This window comes from Ochotona curzoniae, unplaced genomic scaffold (genome assembly GCF_017591425.1).
Source record: "Ochotona curzoniae isolate NIBS_2020 unplaced genomic scaffold, NIBS_Ocur_1.0 contig_430, whole genome shotgun sequence".
NCBI classification, from domain to species: domain Eukaryota; kingdom Metazoa; phylum Chordata; class Mammalia; order Lagomorpha; family Ochotonidae; genus Ochotona; species Ochotona curzoniae.
Window position 1 is genome coordinate 1,942,320 of NW_024466219.1, and position 23,154 is coordinate 1,965,473.

Here is a 23,154-nt window from a genome sequence, read left to right on the forward strand (position 1 = left end):
AGTGACACTGTAGGAGACAGGAAGACAGACAGGAGAGTACAACTTCACGTGGTGACTGGGCAGTGTGGGGCCTCCTGTCATGCAGATGTGTGTGCAGGCATTCTAGCATGACCCACCTAGGAGCCCCTCACAGTGAGGGGCTAGCTGTGATGAGAACGGGTATTTTAAAAACATTAGAATTCTATCCTGGAACCAATCTCAGTATCTTTTGAAAAGTAACAAACATTAGTTGTAGCTGTTTGAGTGTAGGATTTCATGGTTGGGTGCACTGTTGAAATGCTGTGGGTATTTGAGGAAATAAACTGCTACACCTAGAGGTATAGTTCATGGTAACTGAGGTGGTTGCTTAGCAACTATTGACATAGCGTGGTGCAAGTCTGATTTAGAGGTTCTACAATGCAAAATTTTGCTATATAAATGTAAAACCAGACATATGGTTCTGAAACTTGAGAAATATTTCAGAATCCCAAACCAAAGAATCAGTGATTGAATAAGGTGACTTTTTAAGAAGTGGGACTTCAAAATGCAGCATGAAAGTCTGTGCTAGGATTTATAGATGTTTAAGAAGTGGAGACTATGAAAACAAATGTTCAAAGATACAGTGGAAGAAAACTGTCCTGCAGAGGGAAGACCAGCACCCTGCATCAGAGGATGAAACAAGGTCAAGGAAGGGGCAAGTGTGGGCACGTCCTGGCTGCAATGTCAGATTGGTCCTGTAGGAGAGAGCTGCACATCCACCAGGACACAGCACGATGGCGAAGTCCTTGCCTCGCACACCAGGATCCTCCATGGGCGCCCCACTTCCCATCCAGCTCCCTGCCCGTGGCCTAGGAAAGCATGCAAGGACGGCCAAAGCCTTGGCACCCTGCACCTGTGTGGGAGACCCGGAAGAAGCTCCTGGCTTCTGGCTTCAGATCAGCTGAGCTCCAGCCGTGGTGGCCATGTGGGGAGTGAACCAGTGAACGGAAGATCTTTCTCTCTGTCTCTCCTTACCTCTGTAAATCTTCCTTTCCAATAAAAAAATAAATACATCTTGAAGAGCAGAGAGGGAAGAAATAACAGCCAGCCAAGGAGCAGAGGGCCATGTTGTACACAGAGGGGTGAAAGCCAGACTGGTACCAGACCTCTCGGATCTGCCAGAGGCTGGAGGCCGTTACAGGTCAGGATCGAACGCTTCCCTGGGTGGAGTGTATCTGAGGGTGATCGTTCCTTAGTGGGAAGCAGAAGATGGTGGTGTCAGATAATTGCCCGGTGACTCCTGTGACTCTCTGGGGCTCCGGTGGGACTGTGAGCAGCACTGGGGGATTCCGAGTCTGGCAGCAGATGTCCCTGCCTCTGTGGTCATCATGACAAGCTGCCCTTGGTCTCCCCCTGATGTCCTCTTGCTTCTCGGGAAACAGGCTTCAGTGAATGTGTGTTTGCCTGTGTTCAGCAGTCCCGGCTTTCTCTTGCCGGCAAGGCTAGTCTGTTGGAATCGGCCACCCTCGGGAGCCAGTGAGAGGTGGAGGAGACGGGCACTCATGCCCTTAGCATCGTTCCACAGGGTGACAGCCATGGGGTCATTAGACATGGAAAGTCCATCAGGAGGAGGACCCTCAGAGGCCCCAGTTACTACTAGACTTGGAAATCCAGCCATGCCACCAGAAGCCAAGGAACAAAATAACCCAGTCAGAATGCAGAAAATGTGATCGGGGAGTTACAAATGACTTACTTATACTCTTGTTTTAGAGGGTTTATCTTTTGTTTATTTGAAAGAGTTACAGAGCGAGGAGGAGAGACAGACAGACACGAGAGAGACAGACAGAGAAGGATATCTTGCGCTCTCTGGTTCACTTGCCCAATGGTGACAATGACCAGTGTTGGGCCAGGCTGAAGCCAGACACCCAGAGCTCCCTGCAGGTGTCCTGTGGGGCGCAGGGCCAAGCGCTTAGGCCGTCTGCTGCTCTCCCAGGCCGTTAGCAAGGAGCCGGGTGGGGAGTGGAGTAGCAGGGACCTGAACTTCTCCTTAAATGGGATGCTGGCTTTGCAAGCTTAGCCTGCTACACCATTTTACTGACCCCCACTTAGGCTTATTTATGGTTCAACAGAATTACCTAATAGAAATGAATATTTTTAAAGTTTTGAAAATAGAATTTGCCTTTTAAATGTGCACATTAATTTTGACTTTTTTGTTGGGTAATATTTTTAATGTTTTGGAAATACTCTGTGAATGTGCTTTGTTGCTTTTATATTTAGAAGAAAAATATAGAAAATAGTTAAATGGGGAATATTTAAAATGTAAATTCACAAAAAAGGCCTCATAGAATGAAAAACAATACTTAATGCAAAGGATGATTTTTAGGTCACGTGTTTATTAGAAAACACACCTTACCTCGTTTATGTGGTGGAAGTGTTGGGCATGAGGTGGGGGTGCAGGGGCGAGTGCCCTGAAACACTGGTAAGCTGAGCTCTGTGGAGCTGGTCTTGAGGAAGCCTTCCTGAGATCATGCCTAGGCCAGTGTTTCGGTGAGGTATGTGAACATGACACCAGAGTTCGCATAAAGAAGACTAAGGAAGTGGCTTCTCAGCTCCCAGTCTGGCTCCCTTCTAATGGCCCAGGAAAAGCAATGGAAGGTGGCCCAAGTACTTAAGCCTGCCACCCATGCAGGAGACCTTGATGAAGCTCCTGCTTTTGGCCTGTAAGTTACTGGCTTGTGGCCATCTGGGGATGAACTAGCAGATGGATAGCCTCCCTCCTGCTCGTTCTGTTCTGTTCTTTTCTTTCCCTTTCTTCCTTTCTTTCGTCTTTTCTTTCTTGCTTTCTTTCCCTCTCTCTTTCTCTCTTTCTCTCTCTCTTTGCCTCTCTCTCCCTCTCTTTCTCTTTCTCTCTCTCCCCCTCCCTCACTCCCTCTCCTTAACTCCCCACTCGCTCTCCCTCTCTCTTTCCCTGCCTTTCAAGTGTATAAATAAAATATTTATTTATACAAAAAGGAGGCAGAGTGACAAAGCTGAACAGAGATATCCCAGCCACTGGGATTCACTCTGTAAGCATCCACACAGCATGGATCGGGTCAGACTGAAATCATGTGTTAGGAGCTGTGTCCGGGTCTTGCCTGTGACTGTCACATGGCCATGGCAGGCTAGCAGGAAGCTAGATAAAAAGCAGAGCAGCTAGGACTGGGAACGGGCCAGGAGGGGTGGGGGCGCACATCCCAAGAGAAGTATAATGTGCTGTGCCACATGTACACCGCTCTAAATTATTTTTTAAGCAAAATGAGATAGAAGAAATAAATGCAAAATTTTAGTTAATACTTGTATTTTCTTGTAAGAAAAGTTTAATATTCACTTAATTTATCTGCCAGATGTCCCGTCTATGGTTAGTTGTAATTTTCTGTTATAACACATTACAGTTGCATGCAATAAAATGAATATCATATGTTTCTTTTTCTTTTGCCTTCTGTCCCAGGCATCTTGTGCCTTAAGGATGTTAAACTACTTTACTTTTAAATGGAAAGAATTGTGTCTCCCTGAAACCAGAAGTGAGAAATACTAAGTTGTCTTTCAACACAAACATAAAGAGAAATTAAAGAATGCAACTTACTTAAATTGTTAAAGGAAGAGGATGCAGACAACTTAACGAATAGTCCAACTATGCAGGAGAATTTTTAGAAACATCCGTGTACTGCTGACATCTTCTATCTTCAGCCAAAACCCTGCGCCCTGTGGCAGTGTGCATTGCCCCAAGTGTTAGGACAGAGCGAGCTGGGCGTAAGAGTGCCCAGAAGCCAGAGACGTTGAGTGTGGACGTGTCGCAGCTGGGGGAAAACTGCTTGTTCTTTCACTGTGCTGCATTTGTGGAGGCAAAGGAGCAAGGATGCAGCATCAGCTGGTGTACCAGCCCTCGGGGCTGCTCCCAGAAAGCTGCTCCTGTTTGCAGGGTCTGGAGTTTTTGTCTTGTCCTCACAACTCGTGCTGTTACTTATAATGGACTGTCTTTACACTTCTAACACCAAGTGTGGGACTTTTTCCTGCCACAGCCACATTTCCAACTCTCTGGCCACCACCTGGGTGTTCAGACTTTGATTTAGTTCTGACACCACCATCTGACTCCAAGACCCAAAGACTCAGTCCTGCAACATGGCACGCAGTTCCGATGCCCGTCCCAAACCCCGAGTCTCTTGGACTTCTGAGTGGTGGCTGCCGAACGTGAGTTCCCAAAGCAGCCTCCCTGTTAGTTTGTTAGAGTGGTTTCTAAATCAAGAACTTAATGGAGGGTACAGCTAGACCTTGAAGAAGAGTTGGGACGAGGTCTGGAGAGTTGCAGAAAACAGGAGATGCGGTTGTCTCCGTGGAGTTAACACGTGCCGCCTCCCTCCCTGCGTGCTACTCATGTTCCTTAGCTCTGTGTGCCATTCTGGCGAATTAGTGAACCCGAGCAAGGGCCGAGAATCCAGTCTCGAGCCGGATGGTTTGGATTGTAGGTGACAGCCTGCGACTTGGAATTGGTGTCTGTGGTGTAGATCTTGTGGGGTGTGCTGATCCCTGCAGTTTAGGGTCTTGGTGGAGGCTCCTTTGTGGGTTGAGCTGATGCAGTTGTTGGTAATTGACCTGTTTCCACCCGTGGCCCAGACCAGGTCGGTGGCTGAGTGCATCACCCTGCTGACCATGCCCTGTTGTTAGCGATGCCCAGCCCCTCCCCGATCGTCTCTGGGAGCCCCCAGCGCCTAATCACCCCATATTCTTGCTGCTGTTGACACCCCTGCCAAGTGTTTGTTGGAAACTCTACCGAGAACTGGGAAGAAGACCAAATATTTGTTTTCTGTTTATCAGATTACATTATTTGCATTTGTATTTTGCCCAAGGAAGTGAAGTTAGTGGTTAGGGGTCAGTTGGTGATTGTTTAGAGCTTAGTGGTTTGTGCCAAAATTGCAAACCCAGCAAGCAGCTGGACCCATGTCTGAACAAGATCTTTGCTCAGTTTGCAATCAGAGCAGCCTTTGTGGTATATGCTGTTACCAGGCAGGTGCAAGAAAGTAGTAAGAAAATTTAAAAGAGGGTTCTTGAGTACAGCAAAAGAAAAAAGAGAGTATTGAATAGGAAAGATAGGACAGGAAAGATAGGGGTTGGATGCAGGTCCCCGTCGCTGAGTAAAGAAGCTAGAAAGCCTAGCGTCGTGTTGGTCACTCGGAGAAATTGCCGCACAAGTTTGAGTCCCTCTGCTCTTCCTCCCTGCTTCTCTGAGCCTTGTAGAACAGACTGGATATCGCCAGTGGGTAGACCCTGCAGTGTAAGTTCTGGGTACAGTAGCTGCGAGGGAGCATTCCAGAGGAGAAACAAGCACGTTGCCCAAACATGCAGGAGGAGGAAGTGTGTGCTCCCTTAAGACAGGGCCTGCTTGGGTCAGTTCTGTGTGTGCAGTCTCCGAGTGTGTGTCTCGGGAAAGACTGGGTGAGAAGCAGGATGTTTGGACAGAAGAATTTTTTTACAAACATGAAAAATGTTTATATAACAACATGTTCTGAAAAGAATTTTGACTCCGATTTCTCCTAAACACTGATTAATATTTTTTGAGTTATTAGTTTAAGACTTCATTGTCCAAGGCCTGGCGTGATGGCGCAGTGGTTAAGGTCCTCGCCTTGCACGCCCGGGATCCCATATGGGCACCGGTTCTAATCCCGACGGCCCCACTTCCCATCCAGCTCCCTGCCTGTGGCGTGGGAAAGCAGTCGAGGACGGCCCAAAGCTTTGGGACCCTGCACCCACGTGGGAGACCCGGAAGAGGCTCCTGGCTTCGGATCAGCATAGCATTGGCCGTTGCGCTCACTTGGGGAGTGAATCATCGGATGGAAGATCTTCTTTGTCTCTCCTCTCTGTATATCCGCCTTTCCAATAAAAAAAGAAAAAGAAAAAAAAAGACTTCATTGTCCAGCTAAAAATTAAATTATTATAATGTAGGAAACAACCTAAGCAACCTGGCATTTTTCTGGATGATGAAGAGGTGTGATAAGTGAATATTATAAAAACTGACTTAGAGCCAGTCCTGCAAAGGAGTATTTTTTTGCTGGAAGAAAAGTTTGCTGTTGTAGCACGTTTGGTTAGTGAGCGGGCAGAACCGGAAGGTGGCGATTACAGTGACAAGATCTTCATCTGCACTGCGCCAAGACCCTGCCTCAGTCACACCGTGCAGCAGGCAGACTTTTGCCAGGTAATAACAGACCAAGTGCTGAAATACATGGATTGCTCCAATACAGACCTTTGCAAACTATGGTTAGTGCTGGTGCAGTATTTGTTCATTGGTTTGTTATTCTCTGATGCCCCGACAAACCAGGCACTGTGCCCCTGTTGGGGATGTTGCTGAGAAAACACCCTGCTACTCTGAACGCCCAGAGTGGATTAAAGGCTCCCGAACCACAGTATGTACAGCACAGCGTGGCAGGACCCAAGCCCATGGGCGGCTCTGCCGGAGTTTGGGATTCTGTCTCGCGGAGGAGTGGAGGCCTCAAGCGCCCTGTGCAGAGCAGCTGCTCGCGAGCCAGGCAGAAGCCAGAAGAGCCTTTTCAGATGACTAGAATGACACAATCAAAGGCATTGGAGAAGGAAGACCCAGGAGTGCAGGCTCCTTGGGCAGTGGAGCTCCTGGCGGGGTGCAGGGAGCCTTCCCCATGGCGACCTGCTCGTCCTGTCTCAGCAGCCTTTTCGTGCACAGTTCAGTACCCTTTGGGGTTTGTAGTTTTGTGACAAGGTGACCATGGGGAAAATGGATTTGGTAATACTCTGGGGGCTGTAGGCCAGACAGTATGTTGGTCCAGACAGGAAGCTGGTCTGGTCATTACCGTGCCTGCGTTCCATGTCCTGTGTGCGAGTCCCTGGGCTAAATGCCCTCATTTTGCCCAGCTTTCTGCTCGTGGGCCCTTGCTGGCTGCATGGAGACCTGGAGTGATCCCCAGTGGCAGGCCCAGCCCAGGCCGTGTGACTAAGGCTCATCCTCTTCCTCTCCCCATGTGTCTCTGCCTTTCACTTACGTTATTCTCAAGGCAGGGAAGGATCCGAGTGGTAACGAGAGCGTTGGAGCAGGAAGTGAGGGTGTCTTCAGCTGCAGTGCGCGCAGAGGACGCCCCCTGCTAAGGGCAGTGCTGTTTAGCTCTGCTTGCCTGGGCTTTTGGCTCTATGATTTGTGCATAGTTTTGTGAGATTGTTTAGAATCAGCGCTTATAATCAAAGGTGCTGTGATGTGTCGTCAGGGTCAGGAGGTAACACACACGCTGTCCCCTGAGAGGCCAAGGACAAAGCGCGCGCTTCCTCGGTCGCCTGAGAATAGATCTAAACTTTGGCCTCCCTCTCTTGTTGGGAAAGTTTGCGATTTGGGAAAAGTGCAAAAAAAAACCTTGGAAATCACTGTGAGGATCAGTGCTAGCCATTGTTAGTTAAAGATTTTCTTAGTGAGAAAGAATGAAACATTTTAAAATTTCCTCCTTATTAACCATATTTTTGTCTTAATCTGTTTTGATTAATCATTTTAATAAGCTCCTGGGCCTGGTGCGATAAAAGCCCTCGCCTTGAATGCAACAGGATCCCATATGGCCGCTGGTTCTAATCCCGGCAGCCCCGCTTCCCATCCAGCTCCCTGCTTGTGGCCTGGGAAAGCAGTGGAGGACGGCCCAGAGCCTTGGGACCCTGTGTTTCCCTGTGTTTTGTTGCCTGCATCTGCGTGGGAGACCCAGAAAAGATTCCTGGCTTTGGATCAGCTCAGCTGTAGCCATTGTGGCCACTTAGGGAGTGGACCGTCAGATCTTCCATCATATGGAAGATTTTCCTCTCTGTCCCTCCTCCTCTCTGTATATCTGCCTTTCCAATAAAAATAAATAAAACTTTTATTAAAAAACTCCTGCACTCATTATTTTTGTTTTAGTTAGTAAAGGAAAATATCACACTAGATGTAAACAATATTAGCCTACAAATAATGTGAAGAATTAGATACAATGGACACACGTACTTATATATGTATGTATATATAAGACTTACATTGAGAAAATGTAAGTTATGACTGAAGAAAAAAAATCTTGATACATATTTGCCAATTAAGAGTCCACCCTTCAAGTGAGATTTGGCCTTCATTTATAATGTGTTAACTGAATTTCATAACCACATTGGTGTTTGAGTATGGAATTGTTTGAGCAGGTCTAGCATATACGCATCTAAATGGATTTCTGTTTCCCTGCGTTTTGTTGCCAGTACACCACCTACTGGTAAGTCCATAAATTAACGCCCTCTGACACCTAAGAGGTTTCCATTAGGACTTTATTACAGTGGAAGTGATTCCATGTCCCCTATGATCGCCATTGGCCACATGTGGCATTTGGGTACTTGAATTATGGCAGCAAATTTAATGGACTTTTTTTTTTTAAAAAAAACTTTGATTAAATTGAATTAAAAGCAACCATTGAATTGTTTATGGCTGCTATACTGTTGTGCACAGCCTCAGTCTTCTCTGGGGAAGAGAGAGAGGGGAAAGCAAGCAGAGCACAAGTTTTAGACGCTCATTGACGCTGCCGTGCTGTCCAGCTGCAGTCGCACCTTCTGGCCGTTTTTGGAGAGCCTGTGCCGGCCTTCCTGCTGCCCCGAAGAGGCACAGTTTGGAGATGTGGCCTTGGATTTGGTGGCGCTTGCCGCTGCTCAGGCGACTTACTGCTGCCTTTGCTCTGCCCTGTTTGGGTTTGGTTTATTTGACTGGTCTTAGTTTTCATGCCTCGCTGTGCGGAAGGAATCCTCTGGCCACTTCTGAGGAACTCAGTAGCCAGCATGGGAAAACTGAAAAGTGTTAAATTATATTCCATTGCTGTTTCTAAGAGTCGATAATTAGGAAAAAGTGTGAACACATTTGTGCCTTGTAAGTCGTCCTTAGCTTCTGTCATTCGTCATCGTTCAAGTTTGGCGGGAAGAAGCAGCAGGCCCGGGGAGTTCCCTGCTGATCAGAGACAGACAGCACTCTGTGGGATAATCTGGCAGACCAGAGTCTGGGGGCAGCAAGCGCCATGGTGGTCAGGACGTCCGTTTGTAACGTCCGCTTCCCTCAGGAAGTGCATGTGCTCAGAGATCACAGCAATACAGTTTACAGGCTGATTAATTCAACAAATTAGTTTGTGTGATTAAAATCCTAATTTTATTCCAATTTTTCTTGGCTTAGATTTTTAACATTTTCAACTAATATTTATGATGAAAAGTACATTTGGAAACATAGCTCTTATATTTTCTGAAACGAAAACAAATTGGGTGGTTTGGTTGAATATAGTTTTTAACTGATCAGTTTGGACATTCTCTGTGGTGGTTTTTTTTGAAGAGTCATTTGCTTGTTTGAAAGGCAGAGTTGCACTACAGACACAGAGCTCTCTTCTCGTCTAATCCCCGAGTGAATGCAGTGCCCACGGCTGGGCTGGGACTAATCCACAGAGTGCCATCCGGGGGTCAGGTGGGAGTGAGGGCCCAAAGGCTTGCTGCGTCTGCCACTGCTTTACTAAGAACATCAGCAGGGAGCAAGATTGGAAGTGGAGGAGGAGCTGGGACTTGAACCCGTGCCCTTCCAGGATACCCATGCTGCAGGCAGAGACCCAACTTTCTGTATCGTGGTGCAGGCTGATTGTGCTGTGTTAACTGTTATGGATTTATTTGAACCAGACCATTGGTTTTAGATTTCATTAAATAAGTATTTTTCTTTTCCAGTTGCAGCACAGGACCAGAGCATTACAGCTCCTATCTAAACCTTTATAACGAAGTCTGATGAGCATGAAAAATAGTTATTTTAAAATGTTGTTTTCATTAGTTTACCTAGCTTTAGAAATTCTCTATAGTATTGAGTGAGTTTTGCAGAATTTTTCAAAGTATCCCTTTTGAGGTGATACAGTAGCTGTAAGTTTTAAAATGTTAGGACTGGTCAGATTTGTAAGTAAGAGTGGAAGGGGACAGTCATGTGCATGGTAAGAGCTGAAGGTTCTGTTCTGAGTAGACTGCCTGTGATCTGCTGCAGAACTTCCCAGGGTGGAAGTGGGGGTTGGAAGGCGCAAGGTCCTGAGCAATCCTGTGTTCTGTGTCCCACCATGGCCACATGCCACTATGTGCAGGACAAAAGGCCAGGAAAAGCCAGCGTATCTCCTTGGTGCTGTGCTCTCAGCCAATGGGGCATGTGTGTCACTGACTAGTTCTTGTCGCCAGAGAGTATTGCAGTTAAGGGGATGTCTGAAACGAGTGGCGAGTCCATTGCAGGGACCGGAACCACATCACTGAGTGTGAAGGTTCCTGTGTCCGAACCCACACCCTCCTCGTCCGCGCGTGGCTGTCCTGTAATCTGTACCAAGTGACTTAAGTTTTAGTGCACTTTTCCACATGACTGAAACATGAAGGAGAAAAGCTAATTGTACCAAAATTTTGAGATTTGTAATAAACTTTAATGATCAAGAAACAGTGGGATATGTCGCGGTGCAGCTCTGAGGTCTGCGGAGCTCGGTATGATAGGTGGACACATTTTCAATACTTCAGTTCTCACTTTTGTCCTTCTTTGTCATTTCAACATCTAATGGGATGTTAATATCATAAACTACACAGTGTCTGTGTGCACAGCCCGTTCTCAGTGTTCCACGTATGCGATAACGGGGGTGATGTAGCTACTGCTGCAACCACAGGAAAGTATGGAAAGACCCCCTGGAGCCTGCAGGGTGTGAGTTTGAATCCCAGCCCAACCTTGGAGCAGCTGTGGGCAAACCTGCCATTTTGTACTTTAGCTTCTTTGTGTTTTGGATGGCAGTTAAACCTACGCGGAGCTTATTATGGAAAAGAAATGTTGGGTCTGAGAGTTAGATAACTGGCAGGGAGTAGACACTGAGTTCTGTGAACTGACCCTGGGAAGAGCTTGGCCCCCAGGTGTATGCCTGCTATCTTTGTAAGCCTGTTCTTCGACAGCATTTGTGTGCCTCACGCATGGGGGTAAATTCTGCTGCAGCGTTGGCAGACCTGGACTGTGGTTCTTGAGTTCCACGTTCTCAGCCCGTGAAGACCACTTCATTCAAACGAGAGGAGCTCTTTCCCAGGAATTACAGACTGACAGTTCAGAGTTATCATGAAGTCTATTATCGCTTCGTCAGACTTGATTAAATTGATTCATTTCGGCCGTCTTGATGAAGTTAAGTTGATTCATTTTGGCCCTCTTTATTCAGCTCTTCTTTGGCAGAAATTCAGTCTTGCTTCTCTGTTTGTTCATGTCCTCTGATTCTCCTTATCAGCAGTGGGAGTATTCTTTCCCTGGCGGCAGTAAGCCCTCTGCCTTCTGTGGGATGATGTCACCCCATCTGTGTGCTGCAGCAGGCCTGCTTCATGACCTGGAGCAGCACCCTGCACCCAGGCTTTATTTGCTCAATAACCTCTTAGCTCTCTGCATCCTGCTTTGGGTGACTGACGTTTATTTTCCCTTTGATATCTGAACCACAGAGCCTACCAGTGGGATTCTTGCTGGGCTGGATGCCCAGCCAGCTCTGGCAGGCTCCCCTGGAAGGCACCAAGTTCAGACAGAAACCCTGACAGCTGCCTGGATCTGGGTAGTAGGACTGTGTTGACATGAGTTCGGCATGAAAAGCACTTTATGTCAGCAAGGTGGGATGGCAGAAATGGGGGCTTCCGTAAATTCCAGAGGAAAAGAACGCCCGCCGTGTGCCACAGCCCAGTGACATGTGCAGCCTCTCAGCTTCTCCCACTTCGTGGATTCCTGATGGGATTCTGCGGTGAGCTCAGTGCGGCGGGCAGCCCTTGACCTCGTGCGTTCCTGCAGCCCTGTGCTCACCACGAAGAGCCCGTGCAGTAATGAGTCCACAGGCCGGAAAGCCCTTCATTCACTTCAAAGACCAGATCACAATTTGAAGAACGCACTGTAAACAGGAAAAGGAGTGGAGGACGAGTGTGCGCTGCTAGCTGTGAGCACTCATCAGGCTCCCCTAGGAGTGCAGCCGTTCTGGTGTGGCTGTCCGGTGTCGGTGAAACCAGGCCACACTGGATACACATCAGGATACAAGCAGCTCTCTCAGTGTCATTGATGATAATGGCCCCGTAAGATGCGTCTGGGGCTGTTGCGTGCACAGTATATTCCTACAAGTCAGTACTATGCCTTGCACGTTGCAATACAAAGACCAGATGTGTGAATGTATTTCTGTTCATACTCATGGATTATGCCTTCCACCTTTACCTCACAGGGACTATTTCATGTTTCTTTGATGCTGTCTTCTTTGAGTGTTAGTTCTTCCTGTGTGTTACTTAGATGGAAAACATGTCCCTGATGAGCTAAAGTAGACTAATATTTTAGGATTATCTGAGATAATTTTTTACAATAGATTCCTGATTTAGTGTTTCATTTTCAAAAGTCTTTTTCCTGCCGTGGATGTGTAATACAATAGAAAGTTTGAGTATTTGATACTTCTTGTTGAGTTGAGGCCCTGTGAATGTGTGTGTTGGTGGCCTCTTGCGAGGTGCTGGAGGACACTGGAGTCAGGGCTGAGTCATGGTTGGTGAATGGCCTCCAGTCCTCCAGCAGTGTCAAGTGCCTTTTTTATCCAGGGTGGATATACAGCAAGTGTAAGATGTTATAGAACTCTAGGAAACAGGAGGCATCGGAAAGGCATGGTCTCTGAGCTCAGAACACTAGTGAGTGACCCGAGAAGGATCATCAAAGCAGACAGCCTCGTGTTGGCTGGTTGCTGCTTCCGACCTGTATCCAGTGTCTGGAAGGAGGTAGAGGCCTTACACAGAGCCCGTGCTTAAAGAGATTTCTCTGGGAGCTTCAGATGAACAGACAGTGTGAGGCCGCAACATGGAAGCACGGTGGAGCTGGGGTTCTCTTGGTAACCAGAGGCATCACAGCTGTTTACATAACTCATTCTTGTTACCATTGGCTTCTATCTGCCCTGACGCAGCCTAGGCCGTGATGGGGGCGTCTGCAGAGGAGACAGCCCAGGTGTGATGGTGGGAGAGCCATGGATGGCCAGGTGCAAGAAGCTGCCGACATCCACGTGGCTGGGCTCTGGTGATGTTTGGTTTCTTTCTGGTTGCAGAGCGACCCCGAGTGTCTGTGACGCCCAGGAACCAATCTTTCACAGGAGGGTCCGAGGTCTCCATCAGGTGTTCTGCCACAGGTTATCCCAGACCAGCAGTGAGCTGGACCTTCAACAGCTTGTTCATCACGAGTTCACACAGGTACTGGGTTTGTATCCTGCATGGTGCTTTTACTGGTTGAGTAAAGTCGGTGACATCTCTGGACCAAACTGATCTTACCAGGTCCCTGAAATTAGGGGGAGTTTGACCAAAATCCATAGCTTTAGGTTTTCTAAACAGGATAGAAAAATATCAAAGCAAAAACATACGAATGATGAATTTATGGAATTTCAGAAGCTAGGACCAAGTGCCTCCTAAATACTTGGAGCTGCACGCACGAAGCATTAAGACCTGATTGAATCTGATTGGTAGAAATGGGACAGCATACATGCCATGGGGTGAGACACGGGAGCTGTGACAGCTGATGGAAAGCATTGTCTGCGTTCCCAGGCCAGAATGCCAGAGGCACAGGGTACCACAGTCACCACGCTCAGAGGCACTGGCCCCACAGTCACCATGGTCAGAGGCACAGGGCCCCACAGTCACCATGGTCAGAGGCACAGGGCCCCACAGTCACCATGGTCAGAGGCACAGGGCCCCACAGTCACCATGGTCAGAGGCACAGGGCCCCACAGTCACCACGCTCAGAGGCACCACAGCCCCACAGTCACCATGCTCAGAGGCACTGAGCCCCACAGTCACCATGGTCAGAGGCACAGGGCCCCACAGTCACCATGGTCAGAGGCACACGGCCCCACAGTCACCATGGTCAGAGGCACAGGGCCCCACAGTCACCATGGTCAGAGGCACTGAGCCCCACAGTCACCATGGTCAGAGGCACACGGCCCCACAGTCACCATGGTCAGAGGCACAGGGCTCCAGAGTAGCCATGGTTAGAGGCACAGGGCCCCACAGTCACCATGGTCAGAGGCACAGGGCTCCAGAGTAGCCATGGTTAGAGGCCTGCAGGTGTTCTCCATGGTGGCCCCTGTTGATGTTGAATCCTGCCCTGTGCTGTGTGAGAAGTGCATGGAGCAGATGTGTTTGGTTGATACAATCAACTAAGCTAGATCCGCTCCAGGACTGATCTGGCCTGGCTGGGAGATGCACAGCCGTGGTTGGCTTGGATTGTCATGGAGAGTGATGCTGCACAGCTGGCAGCCACACGAGGTGAGGCCACCTGTGTGCCCATTCGAGGTCTTTGAGTTTCTGTCTCTGGGGCTCATTCTGTGTTCCTTTTCTCACTTGTAGGAAAAGACTAATGGTGTCTGTTTCCTGGGGTTTGTCCCAGAGATTAAAGCTGGCTGTAGCTGGGGCATGCCCTGAGCAGTGCTGGCATGCGGCCAGGGCAGGAGTCCTGTTCTCTGGTGCTGTTACTACATCCCTGCTGTTGAAGTCGCAGTGTCCTCCAGGTCACAGTGTGAGTCGCCGCTGTGTGCCCCTGGTGTTTTCACGTCATGCTTTTCCACAGGTACAGGACGACCTCTGATGGCACCTTAGTCATCAAAAACGCACTTCCCAAAGATGCAGGCATCTACGCTTGTCTGGCAAAGAATTCCGCTGGAATGGATAAGCAGACTTCCACCCTCAGCTACATGGGCAAGTATAATCAGCTTAAAAGGTGATTAAAGCAGCATGAACTCCCTATCAGCTATGGAAAATCAATACAGTGAAATGTGATGATGTGATCTGCCACTTAGCTAGCATATTATTAGTGCACATGCTGTGATTCATTTCCGTGAAACTTGCCGTAAGTTTACAGCATCACCGGTCAGCAGAAGTAAGGAGAGCGTCCAGATCGGGATTCTGCCATGGTTTGTTCCTCTGCACTGTTTCATTTTCAAGTTAGGAGACGCCACACAACTTTCCCTTTGCATTTTCTAATTGTGTTCAAGCCCGTGTGTAACCTCCTCTCACTTTTCCCCTTGCATCATGCCTATTTATTGGGGGTGTGGCTCCTGACAATGGCTCCACAGAATACCTCTGTTGTGCTTGCTCGTTCCTACTCAAAGGCCGTGCGGTCTTGCTCTGCTCAGGCTCGGGATGGCAGCTGTCTAGCCTCTGCCCAGTCTTCAGGAAGCTAGCACTCCTGATTAGGCCCTGGAGAGGCAGGTGTGTGCAAGAGTTGGCACCCAGGCGAGAGAGTTCATTGTCCTTGGCCTGGGTCAGCGAGGGAGGGAGCCACAGTATTGAACCTGGGAGTCTAGACAGCAGAGGAGAGGTGGGCTCAGGCTGGGGACAGTTGAATTAAAACTGTTGCAGGACTGCCTTTCTGTCACATGTCTGTATGCTGGCATGCTGTAGGGGTGCCTTTATTTACAAATGTTGAGATAGCCACAAGTAGGTAAATACTGATTGTGTTTTGAATTGTTTCTTTTGGTAGCCATCCACAGGCCCCCGTGGCTCTGTGCTGAATCCTGACTTTGGGCCTGTTTGTTTGTTTTCAGAAGCCCCAGAGTTGACTGTGGTTCAGGATGAACTCTTGGTTGCTCTCGGGGATACCACGGTCATGGAGTGCAAGGCGTCTGGTGTGCCCCCTCCACAGGTGAAGTGGTTCAAAGGTGGGTTTCCCGAGTGTGCCTGTGTCTGGTTCATTTGGCCTTGATCTTAAAGATTCATTTAAAAATGTGTTTGGTGTATGACTTAGCAGTCCCATAAAATGTGTTTACGATCTCACTGGAGACACTGGTCCACAATTCTCTCTGTATTTTGGGATTTGACATCTGGTATGGATTACCAGGCCATGAAAATCAAAGCTGGAGATGTCTGCCTTCGTTAATCCAGCTGAACGTTCTCTTTGTTAGTTTAGGATTGTTTCCTGTCGAAGGCTGTCCAAGAATCCACAGCGAACCTTTCAACCAACTCCACTGATTTTAGTCCGCTCTTCTGAAGGGTGATGGTTCTCACCACTAAAACATTTTCTCGATTCACAACTATGATTTCTGTGAGTGCCACAGTAAAGACGCACCCTGGAGCTTGCAGGAGTGGCAAGAAGAGCATGGCTTCCTGGTCGGCTTCATCTGGCATGGTTAGATGCTTGCATATCGTGCAGAAGCTGGTAGGACGTCTCTGCAAGGTCCAGATGCCACAGTGGAGTGACAGTGCTGGGCCTCTCGGCCTCAAGGCTTCAAGGCCAGGCCCGGGAGCTGACCGTGGACACCTCTGTGGAGTCCCTGCTTCTGAATGGGAGAGAAAGACAAAATACTACAGACACCCTGATAGGGAGGTTGCTGGGACTATTGGGAAGCTGTTTAGAAAATATTTTTAAACCTTAAGATACAAAATGCTAAATAGAATAAAGCACTAGTGTTAGGATTCTGTTTGTTAAATCATAGACGTTCCCATAGCAACATGTTGATGTCATAAACAAAATTGTGAATTCACGTCGGGTTCAAGCTCCTAGGAAACATGAGGTGAAAAAGGCTTTATGTAAAAAAACAAATACTTTTAAATCATGAAAGCAAGAAGGGAAGGTGGGAAATGAAACCACTTTCATGGTTTTCTGCATTTAAGATTTCTGGAGGAAATCTTTAAACTGTCTTTGATAAAATAGCATTTCTGGATTTGGTCTTTCATTGGACTTCTGTCAACATAAAGTTTTATTTAGATACTTAAATCTTAGAATGGCCAATGAAGAATGTCAAATTCACATTATAATTAAATACCTGAAAATATGTCTCACTTCTTAAAAGATCATCCATTAGTATTTATTAAAAATTATAATTCAAAGAAGTAATGGAATGTGCCGGTTCCTCTGCTGCATATAGTGGGTCACACAGCAGTCTTGTTTTTTCCCAGTTTGTGGCTGCTTTCCTGAGAAAGCTGGTCTTAATGCTAGTCTTTACCCCATAGATAACTTGGAGAGAAGGCAAGGAGGATGAAGATGGTTGTGTAGCCACCATCTGGAAAATTCTAGAATTCACCAGCCATTAGTTTGTTCTCACTCCTGAGCGTCCGATTTCAGTGGGTCTGTTTAGTAACCTCTCATTACCTGAGCATGCGTGAACCACTGGAGGGGAAGTGGGCCTGGGTGCTGTGGACCACACTGGCTGATGCCTGAGATGCATCACCCAGCTCAGCTGCCTGGGACCTGGTCTCAGGCCACCTGACCTTCCCACCAGGCAGGGCCAGCTGAACCCGGACCCTAGGAGGGCTAGGGAAAGCCTGCCTGCGGAAACCATGGGTGAGGAAAAAGTGTTTCGGTGTTTACAATACCAGCAGCAATTTCTGTATACTTTTCTCAAGCAATTCTGATTGAATGGAGTGTATAAAACAAAAAGCTAGTAGACTACACTCCATTCAAACCCTTGGAGGAAGAATTCCCCAGCACAAAGTGCAGTATTTTTTTTTTTTCCTAAACTGTGTTCACAGTTTGGAAATGCTGTGAGTTTATAAATCGAATCTGACACAGCCCTTTTTGGTAACAACTTGGTTATCAGATACACATGAGTGGCCGCTAGGTTAGGGTGAAGACTGGTCTGTCTGAGAGGCAGAGCATGTTTCCACTGCAGGGAAAGGACCCTTCCTCAGGGGAGTGGCGGCTTGATCCGAGGAGAGACTGGCAGGCCCGTGTGCAGCGTAGTTCTAATCTCACCTGTTCAGACTCGGTCATCCTTTCTTCAGTCCCATGTGAAAGATCGTGCATTGCTCAGTGGCTTCTCGGTAAGCTGGTGAGAGATGTGTCAGGAGAGTCAGAGGAGAGACCAGCACCACACCGACTCCACTGCATCGGCATTTGCCGGTCCGTTTGTTCCACGGTTGCCACTCTTTGGACATTTTTGTTTGGGACAAAGGCTGCTAGCAGAAGGGTCTTTGTTTCGTCCAGTAAAGTTCTCTGATGTGAACAGAACACAGGAGAGGGAGAATAAACCCTGAAGGCCTAAGTGTGCTTCAACCTGAGCATCTTCACACTGGATGAGCGGCAAGGTCAAAGTGCTCTCTCCCCTGCTGGGAGGAGAGTGGAGTCCACACCATCTGCTTCCATTTAGAGTCTCCCAGAGGCACAGGGACACGCCTGGGCTGGCTGCGTTCTCGCATGGTGTGTAGTAGCAAGCTTACAAGGATAATTGGGATTTTACATTTTGGAAGGCTGGAAAATACTTTGTTTTTGGCACTGACAATTGATTGCTAATGCAATCTTTTTTGTTGTTTTTAAAACCAGAGGGCTTTTTTTTTTTTAACTTCTTAGAAAATTATAGCAGCAAAGCCAGAAGTTTCTGTTTGTTGCCCTTGCTCTGCTGGTTGTTGACCCCAGAAATTAACAACTCCTGGGCTCAGGGCTGTGTCTGTCTGATCCTGGATCCTTGGGCCAGGGTACACAGCTTTCTGTGGAGTTCCTCCTCATACCTGGTGTCTGGGAGCTCAGTGACACCCCAGAAACAGTGGCCCACAACTCCCCTGGAAGACTCCAAGCTCCTCATATGTCTGGTGTAACCCCGTGGAAAGAGCAGACAAGAGAGGCAGACATAACCCGTTAGAAGAGCAAATGAGAGAGGCAGGCATGGAGCCAGCACCAGCCAGCCCTGTTCCTCATGCTGGTCTCACTCGGTGAACATGGAGAAGGTGAGCCACAGGGACAGCCTTGCTATGCCATGGCCTTTGTCCCTTCAGCTGGGCCAGCACCAGCCAGCCCTGTTCCTCATGCTGGTCTCACTCAGCATACACGAAGGCGAGCCACAGGGGCAGCCTTGCTATGCCATGGCCTTGTCTACCTTCAGCTGGGTGTGATCCCTGGGGCAGTGGCAATGCTGAGACCCAACATATGCAGGTAATCATTATCGGTGTCTTGGTCCATCCTTACCTCTCACTGAGGTCAAACCCAATATGCCATTCCATCTCTCACACATTTATTCCCCACCTACCTGCTTCTTTCTGAAACATGCTCTCTCAGTTGATAATCAACATCGTGTCCTGGGAAGTGTACATAGATAAGAAGGTAGATAGATTTGTCTGTGTGTGTAATTTCACCAGAAGCTTCTCGTTTGATCTATCCCTCCTGCCTATGAGCTCTGGTGTTCTCAGCCGCCCATGGTTATTTCTTGTAACATCCTCTGAATTGTCTCAGCAGCTTATAGCTCTCATAAAACTAAATTTTGCCAGCCTTCAGAAAACCCCAGACCTGTCCTTAGCTACAGTATGTCTTACTGTTCTTAACTGTTTCCTGGCCACCAAAATGCACTGTCCCGAAGATGGTAGGAAACTCCCCTGAGCTTTCAGCTGTGTTTCCTTCCCTCCAGCCTCATCGCCATGGTCCCTGCAATCAGACTGTTGACTTAGAGATGTATGCAGGAATGAATAGGAAATACTTGTACATAACCCAGAAGTGCCTAGGAAATGCCAAGATGCTGACTTGGTGTAACTTCACAGTCAAGCCAGTAGCTGAATAAGCCATGCAAACACTTTAACACTTAGCATTCTTCCCTCTGTTTCCTCTTAGGAGATCTTGAATTGAGGCCATCGGCTTTCCTCATTATGGATCCGCTCTTGGGCCTCTTGAAGATTCAAGAAACGCAGGATCTGGATGCTGGCGATTACACGTGTGTTGCCATCAATGATGCTGGCAGGGCCACGGGGCGGATGACGCTGGACATTGGCTGTAAGCATCAGATCTGGGCGCAGGTCGATTTTTGAAATTGACCCGTGTTGTCCTGTGTTCAGTAGCTTCGAAACACTGTGGAAGAATCAGGGGCCGGGGGATGAGCTTGGAGGAGCATGGTGCATAATTAGCATAGTCAAGGTGGTGAATTTTGATAGGTGCTGCCAGCTTCCGTGTGCTGCACGGGGAACTTGTACACGGGTGTACTGACTGCGTGCATGCAAAGGCACCGGGCGGGAGGTGCCGCGTCCCTCCCCGTTAGCCAGGCTAGGTGGGGTCTCGACGCCGGTGCGTGGGAACTGCGGTTGTCTGACCTGAAGCGACAGCCCCTGCCTCCCCAGGCTCCTCTCAGAAGTATTGCTCATGCTACTGCATTGCTACGTGAAAACGTCTGGGGGCCAGAACAGGTGTTGTGTCTCAGCCATGAATCCAAAGGTGACAGAACATGCACTTTTTAAATTTAAAGTAGCAGTGACTCACCAGTGTGTTCACCTGCACACTAACCATGAGCAGGCGTTGGCCTGTGTGTGAAGGATGGCGTGTGTGCATGGCCCTGTGTGTGGATTCGGGGCACCTGGTTCTCCACGTCTCGCCTGTCTCATTTGTCTTGTTTCCATGGAGTGGTAAACCATGAAACTAAGCAGAGCTTGACTTGTGCAGAAATAACCTGCCAGTTTAAACATTTGCATCTCTTTCAAAATTTGACGTTTAATTAAATTGTGTTTCCACTTAGGTGTAATGATTTTTATGCCCAAACTGTTCTTTTCTTTTAAAATGAAGGTTGGGAAAATGCTTCTTTTTTATTTTATGGTAACACAGAACATTGCAGTTAGACCATTCCAAGTCTTGAAATGAAAATCATGGCTCTCTAAACATGACACAAATCAAGTGTTTTTGTTTCTGAGCTCTTTTGTGCTCCTTGGGTGCTTGGCTGCCTGGCGAGTACCACGTTGGTGGTGACTGTGCCTGGGGATAGAAGCAGCATGGCTGGGCGTGGGCACGGAGGCGGCTGCGGTGTGCGGTGCCCGCAGCACTGCAGGGTGTGCAGCCCAGGGCAGAGTGCAGCTTCCTCTGAGAAATGCCTCAGAAACAAGACTGGGATTTCTAGGCGCAAGCGATCTGTTACAGTGCAGTAATGCCCGAGTCAGCAGGGCCACCAGGTTCAGAATTCTCATCTTTTAAAAAATGTGTGAGGGTACTTCACGAGGTCATGTAAAATAGATTTAGTTTAGTGTAAGAAACTGAAATTTGTACCTATGACGAGTCTTGAACACATTTATGGAAAATCCACATAAAGAAAAAGATATACATGAATTTCCGCATGTTTTGCACTGAAAGAAGTGCGTCTTAATTCCACTTTGCAAACCTGCTGGAGCATCCGCACCCTGAGCATAGCATTTCCATCCTCAGCGTTTTCCAGTTGCGTGCAGACATTTTTCATCACGACCGGACTTGTCAGATTAGCCCCGTGTTCCCTGAGAGCTTGCTAGCTGTGAGGAGACGCAGCGATGAACCTCGCGTGCCCCTGAGATTGGGACGTGCGCCTCTTCATGGTCGTTCCTCTTCCCAGACTTTCCACACCCCCTTTGCTCGCACGGGGCGCTGGGGCTCAGGCCTCTCGGTGCTGGGGTAACTTAACTGGATCAGGAAAGCATTGGAACAAATGTTTTGTGTTTATGCTTCATTCTGTGAACCTAACTGAACTTTATTTTATCTTCGCTCATCTTTGAGATCTTCTCTCCATAACTGGCTGTAAGACAAAGGCTTTCTGAACTCTTATTCCAGGAATCCTCCCGCTAGAACCACTAACATAAACCGCATTATCTGCTTACTGTATGCTGGGCTGATGTTAGCAATTGCCAAGCAATTTAGGATTAAAGTCAACACCCATCTCGTGTTTCTGTTACGCCTTGCCCGTGTCCTCATTCGCCGTTAGCCCCTTCTTGTCCTAGCTCACTGAGGGTGAAGCGAGCTGGTCTGTTCTGGTAACACTAGTGTGACGTGTTGTCGCTTGCGTAGTGTGCAAATGCCAAGCGTGTCAAGGCTCTGTGCTAGACGGCTGGAATCAGTACTCTGGTTCCAAGGCCGACAGGCTCCAAATCAGAGCTTTCCTTGGAGTCGACACACTGGCGAAGAGCATGTGCTGTGCAGGAAGAGGGTTTTCTGCCTGTCCTCATCAGGACACACCGGAGGTAACAGAAGCACCGGCCCTGTGGGCCGCTAGGGACAGGGCCTGAGCACTGCCACACACGCATGCTCAGCAGGGCAGCTGCCACCGCGTCCCCTGTCGGTGGATGCATGTGAAGTGGATAAAGTATGTGGTCCTGTTGATTCTTGGCGTCTTGAAAGGTAAGATAGATGTGACTGTAACATAATAGCGTAACATTTAAAATGAAACATTGGGCTTTTGATATGAAAATCCCTGCTTCAACCTGACTTTTTTTTTTAAAGACAGTACTTGATACAAGTTCAATGCTATGCTTAGTAGTGCATACAATTATTCATTTGCTGTTGGTGATAAATTTGAGCGGCTTATGACCTAAATCATGGCATCGTTTTGTTCTTTTATCCCTATCATGTAGTCATCAGGGAGGGGAGATTGCTTTTGTAGGCCCATTACCTCAGACAAGCAATTTGATGATGAAAATAGTAAAAAGGCTGTTTAACATTATCCTTTAGTGAGTGCCCTTTTTCCGGTTTCTCAACATCATAGCTTTATGCTGTGAACATTTTGGGTCAACATGAGAAATTACTAAACGTTTTTTATCTTTTGCACAACAAGTAATGATTTGGGAAGTCATTTGCGAGAAAAGGGGATTGGCTGCATCAGACGGAAAAGTCGGGACTGACAGAGATTTTATTCCTAGCGTTCCACGAATCGGACTCACAGAATTGGAGTCTTAGACTGTGGTTTTGTGATTAGAGTCGAAGCAGTGTGTATCCATTTCAGGAGTAAATATCTCTGACCAACCAAAGCAGGAGTTGCTGGTGTGTGTGTGTGTGTAAGTCACCAAGTAAATTAGAATAATTATGTGGAACAGCTTTTAGAGCAAGATGTTCAATCAGTTGGGGTGTGTGTGTGTGTGTGTGTTCCCAAGGTCATGTGTGCATCCTGCTTTGTCCATGCGAGGACTAAGCTTGCCCTAGCACTGGTCTTGTACAGATCTCCAGTGGGAAAGAAAGTCAGCTTTGTCCTTACTGACAGTGTGTAAAAGCCAGAATGGAAGCTAACAGTAGATAGTTTAGGCTCCAGAGAGATTTAGCATATTCACTCTGTGTCACTCATGCCTAATGATGGGCTGCTGCTCGGACATCACTGTGTGCTTGTTGTTCAGATTGCTTCCCTCCTTGGTTAGCGGGCAGATTCAGACTGCAGGAGGTGAAATCGTTTGCCCAAGCTGGCAGAAGCGGTAGTGGAGCTGCAAGTGCCAGTGGGTGTCAGCTTCTGCAGAGGC

General features: G+C 47.9%; 1 protein-coding gene across 1 annotated transcript in view; it reads left to right on the plus strand.

Moving 5' to 3' along the window:
• Window positions 1-23,154, plus strand: part of HMCN1 (hemicentin 1) — a 350,746-nt gene that overhangs the window by 142,194 nt on the left and 185,398 nt on the right. The window contains exons 12-15 of the mRNA XM_040985773.1: window positions 13,065-13,206; window positions 14,576-14,703; window positions 15,552-15,665; window positions 19,541-19,699. Coding sequence (XP_040841707.1) covers window positions 13,065-13,206; window positions 14,576-14,703; window positions 15,552-15,665; window positions 19,541-19,699 — 543 coding nt within the window. The remainder of the gene's footprint in view (window positions 1-13,064; window positions 13,207-14,575; window positions 14,704-15,551; window positions 15,666-19,540; window positions 19,700-23,154) is intronic.